We start from the raw sequence: 7,480 nt of genomic DNA, 5'->3' as shown, positions 1-7,480 counted from the left end.
GCGCCTCCCGTGTAGTTCGGGGCTGATCCCTCACCTTTCTCATGATCATCCTTACCCCATGGAAGATACAGATTGTGTGGACAGGTGTTTTATACACCTAACAATCTGACATTAGGAGTAACTTCTTAAAGTGGCAGGACTAATCTGTGTTCCACATGGGCACATAACCAATCTGTGGGAGCCAGAATTCTTGCTGGTTGGTAGGGGATCAAATACTTATTTCACTCACTGAAATGCAAATCAATCTCTAACCTTTATATAATGTGTTTTTCTGGATTTTTTTGGTTGGCATTCTGTCTCTATCCATTAAAATAAACCTACCATAAAAATTACAGACCCTTCATTTCTGTGTAAGTGGGCAAACTTACAAAATCAGCAGGGGATCAAATAAATATTTTCCCCACTGTAGTTTGACCAATCAGTCTTACTTTAGTCTTACTTAGATCAGCCTACATTTTTTCAAAAATTAGACTAACTTGTAAACAGCTGTTTGTTTGCAGCGGTTGCTTCTCTTTTTTCACATTTTTGTGTAAATATAGTTTATTTTATCAAGTTCACCTTATTTTATTCATTTTTAAATGATTTATTTCTAATAAATTAAACATTAGGTAAAATACATTTAAATTTAATTGCAGAAATTGTTATGCATGCTTTCCAAAATATCGGATCTGCATCAGACATCAAAAAACCTATTATCAATTGACCACCACTCATGAATTAGTCTTATGTTATGTTCCAAAACAAATCCATAAGCAATTGTTTTATGTTATGGTTATGCCTTGCTAATATTATCTTGGTGTAAAAAAAAAAATGGAAACATCAGGGGCTAATGTTAATAAGCTCAACTTACGTTGTAATCATCTGAAAAATGGTAACCTTACTAACATAAATAAAGTAGTCCCAGAACTGTAACATCAATATCAGCAGTCCAAAACTTGCCTACTCTTCTGTTACACACTTAAAAGTATCTACAGCTTAAAACACATTCGGCTACAGCTAATTTCTGAATTGCATCCAGAAAAGTACTCGGAATGATTGCATCTGATGAGCTGACAGACATTCTAAAGGCTGGAATATACTACACAATTTTTGCCCATGCAGCTTAAGAGTCTGGTGAAGCAGATTTTAGTTGCCGAAAGTCAGAGCCAGTCTTCAGATTTGAGTTGACAGATTTCATAGAAAATCGCACCGTATATGATGGTCACAGTCTCCGATTTGTTAGCTTCAGACTATGAATACATCCAGTCGGAGGATATCAAACATGTTATATATTTTGGGCTGATTTTAAAACACACATTGTTTTTATTTGTCAGGCACCTCCTAGCAACAAGGTGCATGTTTTAAATTGGTTCAGATTTTAAAAGTCGTGTATTGTATTCCAGTCTTAAGCTACTAATTATTTTTCTACAATGAAAAAAAAATTGGTCTAAAAATAATTTGTACTTAGTAACTACTAGTACATTTCACAAAATACAAAAATGACATGTAAAACATTGAATTAAATGTATAATTGTGAAGTAGAAAGACTAAAAAAGGCTAAAGTAGTTTAACTGAGGTATTGACCACATTATATTTCTAGAGCATTTTGCTAAATGATTTCAATAATTTCAAAGAGCCTTGCAGCCTTCTGCATACAATGGCTTAATCCTGTGTTACTAGTTCATAAAAGACAGTTTAGAAATCGCAAGGGAGCATTGAGATATAATATGTAATAAACTCATTTAGAAGACCGTTTTAAGGACAAAAACCTGAAAAATGTCTTGAGGTGTGGTAACTGACAATAGGCTGGTTAAGAAAGTTATAGAAAAAAATAACAGAAAAAAAAACACCAGCTTTGTGTTGGGGCATTACCACGCATTATTTTTCTATAATTCAATGGCCTGTTATGAATTATTCCTTACTTGATAAAAAATAAATAAACAGATAAAAGAAGACACAGCTGGGTCTAACCTGCTCCTGGCCTCCTCTCAGTAACGTAAGCTCCTGCTCCACTTCGCCCACATGGCTGGTTGCCTTGGCAACCTCAGCTCTCTCCAGGTCACGCTCGGCAAGGAGTTGCTCAATGTGTTGCTGTTTCTCCTTCAGGGCTTCCTGAAGTGCCGTAGTGCCAGAGATCTTCCTCGCATACCTCGTAGACGTCTCTGTCAACTTCAGAGAGAAATTCATTCAGGATCTTTAAAATTACAGATACTGTATTGCCTGTTTCATATAATATATAGTTTTCAGATATAACCTTCGCTCTAAAGCTAGACTTAGTTACAAAGTAAGCAGGTGTTCACAACATTTTTAGAACCGTTAAAGCTACATTTACACTGGGCTTTGATTCCATACAACTGCAGAAGAACCTTATATGTTTAGATAAACTGAAGGCAGAATGCTGGAAAATTTGACCCTGCTATCAGACCTAACACATTCCGTGCATTTTTATAATTACAGCTGAACAATTAATCAAAAAAACTGAATCGTGAAATGGCTTAGATTACAAATGGTAAAAGGCTGCCATTTAAAGGGCACCTATTATGCAAAATTCACTTTTACATGTTGTTTGAACATAAATGTGTCCACACAACCACCCTATAATGATAAAAATCCACCCGCTCTTTTTGTTTTTTTTTATTCCCATTAATCATAAGCAGTGTCTCAGAACAAGCCGTTGGCAGAATACGTAAAATGTGATGTCACATTTTACAAGCCCCACCCACAACTGTTGACGGACACTGCTGTTTTAGCAGAGACCCCGCCCTGAATGAGCCGCACACAATCCGCCATGTTTATCTTCACGCTAGAGCATTTAAAAGCAGCATTCAAGTAAGAAATGTCTTCTTATAAGAGCTAGAGAAATGATTAATTCAAGAGCACTGAGTGATTTTCTGTTTATTTTATTGTTTGGGTCATATTAACAGCTTAGACTGCAGTATAGGGACTGTATATTACGCTGTTGTCACTTAATACACAGATCTAATATAAACTAGGGATGTGCACGACGACTAATTTGACTGTCGTTTAAACGGAAGTTTTGTTAGTCTAAAGGCAAGAAACCCCCAAAAGATGGTAAGAAAAAAAACGTTGTGCGTGTGTGTATATAATAGCCTACATTTGAAATACTTAATCTATGAATCACAAAACCCTCAATGAATTCCGCTAAAAATAGGTCACAATTATGCCGTACGCTTGCCTCGCGTTATCATCATTTAATTTTAGGCGGTCGTTAAAAAGAAAAAAAAGAAGAGCACACACTCAACGTCAGCCAATGCTTATTTATTAAAATCAGCTGGGGAAATGCAGAACAATGCAAAATCAATCAATAGCCTGACAGAATTCTGCATCTTCATATAACATTAGCCAACATATTAAAGTCAAAAACAACAGGAAATTTTATCAAGGAATAGCATTAAAACGGCTTTTAAAAACATACTTCATCATGTAGGCTATATCATCTAAAAACAAAACTAACAAAAAGAAAGACAGGACCTGAGGCGATTAACAATTCCTGCACTTGAAAAAACGCGCTCTGCAGGAACTGAAGTCGCAGGCATGCAGAGATAACGAAAAGCAAGCCAACAGAATTTCGGAAAGCGCCTGGACATCCCGCACCACCACCGAAGTGGGTCTTCGTTAGAGGAATAGACGGCGCGGATGGGATCGCAGCGACGGCGGGCTGTAGTGAATGACGTGATTGACATTAGCTGGCTTTGGCTAGTCTCTAAGCTAACGCCTACGTGCCTGTATTGAATATGATTATGCATCACTCCAGCAGAGTTATTGTAAGTCAATTTGACATTACACAGTTTACACAAAACTTTTCCGTTTCCTTCTAATTCAAAATAATCCCACACCTTGCTCGTCTTTCGCATGGTCACGTTTGAGCTAGCCACAACTGACACGACACTGACACGAGGTCTGATGTAAAAATGTAGTTTACGCCCAGATACACTTTTAAAAATAATGTATTCTTTTTCAAATGTTTTATTTTAACTTATTTAAAATGTTTTAAATGTAACAATGGTAATTTGATGGTAACATAAAATGATGGTAATTTGAATGATAATTATGGGGGGGTTTTTCTGTCATGTTATCGACTATTGTTTTCAGTGTTGACTAGTAGGAGCTGTACCGTTTAGTCGACTAGACCCGCACATCCCTAATATAAACATGCAATTTCTTTCCATCTGTTTACCTTCACAGACATAACCAACTGTGTTTTTGTAACTTATGTTTGTTTTTAACAAACTTGTGTGTATTTGACAGTTTAAGCACAATAAGAAATGAAAGAGAGTATTCACATGCCGTGTGACAGCCTTTTCTGTGTGCGTTCTGCGGATGTGTGCACTCAAAAAAAAACATATCAGAATTTTAAACTGATATGAATTTTAAACGCATAATTTCAGCGTGATAGACATGATAATCAAAATCAAACAGATGGGGTTTTTTTGGCAGAGTATCTGAGGTATGAGCTGTAAAGGCACAACCCTATTCTGGAAAAGGGGGCAGGCAGAAGCAGCTAATTTGCATTTAAAGAGACATGCACGTAAATAGCATGTTTCTGCTTCCACTCAAAATAGGCATTTTCAAAATGATATAAGCCTTATTTGGGTAGAAAACAGGCATTTACCTAGGAAACCCATTTGTAAGTTGGTTTCCCTGAAATGCTGCACACTAAAACAGTGCAGCAGATCAGTGAATTTGTTCATGTGACTCTGCCATCAAAATATTGCCCTATTTGTTTGAGACCTGGCTTGTCAACTGGCTCAAATCAATCGTTTGAGTTTGCCAAACACTAACGTTTGCCAAAAAATAGCTGATGGAAAAACACAGTCTGGGAAATGATTTTGCAGTTGCCTTTTGGTGCTGCTAATATCCCAGAAATGACACATTTTGGCCCAGCTAAGCATGACAAAGTTATGTAACCAAAGACATGTATGCATATGAGGACGAATGTAACTCACTAGTCCTGTTCGGCTTGGCTTGCAACTAGCAGATGAGGCCACAGAGCTCATGGAGCTGATGGAGGAGGCACTGGGGCTGCGTTTCAGTCCTGATGGTGTGGCCGCTGTCTTCCGCACAGTGGTCTTTGCCTTGGCTGGGGTAGTGGAAGGAAAACCTATACGGGTCACCTTGTGCACTGGTGCAAACAGACCGTACTTGGGCTGACACTGGAAATACCTGATGATACACAAATCCGTTAATGAAAAACTCTTCGTATATAAAGGGTAAATGTAAGAACAGGCCACAGTACCTGGTTCCAGCCACAGCACCATCGTTCTTTCCCAAGGGCTCATCCAGCTCAACTCCACACCACTCACCCTTGGCAAAATCGGTTTCGCCTAAGAAACGCACTACACCAGCTTTTGTGCCAGCAACCTAAAATATGTGAAGGAAACAAGGACTTAACATGCATTCTGATACACAGGACTCCTAAACAGTGGAATATTTGAAACAGCAGCTTCACTGTAATAGCCTGATAATTCACTGGTACAATGTTTCTCAAGACAGAGTTTAAAGTTTAATACTTTGTTTATTCGGATTGATATTAAGAGGCTCACCATCACTTCTTTTTATTATGAAGCCTGTATTTACAATGCAATATAAAGGCATTGTCAGGCATTATAATGCATACATAACATGTGAAGCAAGTAAACATAGGGCTGGACGATATGGACAAAATTTATATCACGATATATTTCTTAATTTCGGTCGATACAATATAATTCCGATATCGATATGAACACTATTTAAAAAAAAAAAAGCCTCATAAAAACTGCCAAGAACACCCATAACAGATGTCTGTACCTAAAAACTTTCCAAGTTTTTAGGTCTGTACCTAAAAAGTTTCCAAGTCTATGAAACCTCCTCCTATAAAACTATATAATATTTAAGAATGTTAATTCTTTAACATTCGAAGGTTAATGTTTACCTTATATCAAACTATAGGCTGACATACACTACCAGTCAAAAGTTTTTGAACAATAAGATTTTTAATGTTTTTTAAAGAATTCTCTTCTGCTCACCAAGCCTGCATTAATTTGATCCAAAATACAGCAAAAAAAATTTTTTACTATTTAAAATAACTGTTTTCTATTTGAAAATATTTTAAAATGTGATTTATTCCTGTGATGCAATGCTGAATTTTCAGCATCATTACTTCAGTCTTCATTGTCACATGATCCTTCAGAAATCATTTTAATATTCTGATTTGCTGCTCAAAAACATTTATTATTATGTTGAAAACAAAAGAGTAGATTTTTTTCAGGTTTATTTGATTAATAGAAGGTTCAGAAGAACAGCATTTTATCTGAAATAGAAATCTTTTGTAACATTATTATCTTTTTTGATAAAAGTAACTAAATAAAAGTATTATAAATAAAATAAAACTGCAGCGCTAAATAAAATTTCTATAATTTCTTTCCCTTTTTACTATGATTCAATTTAGAATGATTTCTGAAGATTTAAAATAACTGCTTTCTATTTGAAAGCAGTTATTTTAAATCTTCAGAAATCATTCTAAATTGAATCATAGTAAAAAATAATTCAAAATTTTACTGTTTTTGCTGTACTTTGGATCAAATAAATGCAGCCTTGGTGAGCAGAAGAGAATTCTTAAAAAAAAAAAATTTTTCAAAATCTTACTGTTAAAAAAAACCACTTTTAGAGTGATAAAACTAGCGGTTTCCCCAGTAATGACTGTAATCAAAGCAGCTCCGCTCATGAACACTACATTATCAGATAAAAATGAATATGTCATCGAAACTTTTCTGAAGACAGTCGGTTTCCTTCAGAGATACATTCATATAAAACACCCGCGCCATGTTATGATTTTGAAACATGCAGTGTTCAACGAAAATCAAACGCCACAAATAAATCAATGTATGGGAAACACTGGTAATGTATATCGAAATATCACCATATATATATAATATAAAAATATCACCGTTATTGAAAAAAATTATATCGCGATACATATTGATATTGAATTATTGTCCAGTCCTAAGTAAACATATAAAATATATTTTATTTTGATTGTTTTTATTTTACAATTATATTATACAGCTGCACAACTTTGCCAAAAATATATATTGTGATCATTTTATCATATATTGCAATTTGAACTCTCACATTCCATTTCATATGAGGCTTCTAATATTGCGACTGCAGATAAATTGAGACACAAAGGAGCAACAGACCCTGCTGCTAGGTGAAATAGTTACTTCAGAGTGTTCACACTTTACAAGAACCAGCTAACACTACACATTACAACATAAACATTTATCTTGAATGCTTCAGTTTCAAATATTCAAACCTTCTAGGTTTTAGCATGACAAATCCTTAAAGGGGTCATATGATGTTGCTAAAAAGAACATTATTTTGTGTATTTGGTGTAATGAAATGCGTTTATGTGGTTTAAGGTTAAATAAACATTATTTTTCACATACTGTACATTATTGTTTCTCCTCTATGCCCCGCCTTTCTGAAACACGTCAAT

General features: G+C 35.3%; 1 protein-coding gene across 7 annotated transcripts in view; it reads right to left on the bottom strand.

The window, feature by feature from the left end:
• Window positions 1–7,480, bottom strand: part of LOC107698542 (CAP-Gly domain-containing linker protein 1) — a 74,444-nt gene that overhangs the window by 32,618 nt on the left and 34,346 nt on the right. For all 7 annotated transcript variants that reach the window (XM_016499576.1, XM_016499575.1, XM_016499570.1 and 4 more), the window contains exons 4-6: window positions 5,237–5,361; window positions 4,947–5,163; window positions 1,951–2,148 (exon numbers count right to left, since the gene is read on the bottom strand). In XM_016499576.1, the coding sequence (XP_016355062.1) occupies window positions 1,951–2,148; window positions 4,947–5,163; window positions 5,237–5,361 (540 nt within the window). The remainder of the gene's footprint in view (window positions 1–1,950; window positions 2,149–4,946; window positions 5,164–5,236; window positions 5,362–7,480) is intronic.

Source organism: Sinocyclocheilus anshuiensis, unplaced genomic scaffold (genome assembly GCF_001515605.1).
Source record: "Sinocyclocheilus anshuiensis isolate Anshui unplaced genomic scaffold, SAMN03320099.WGS_v1.1 scaffold10, whole genome shotgun sequence".
Taxonomy (NCBI): Eukaryota; Metazoa; Chordata; class Actinopteri; order Cypriniformes; family Cyprinidae; genus Sinocyclocheilus; species Sinocyclocheilus anshuiensis.
Note: the sequence above shows the minus strand (reverse complement) of the source record. Positions and strands in the feature narration are given on the sequence as shown.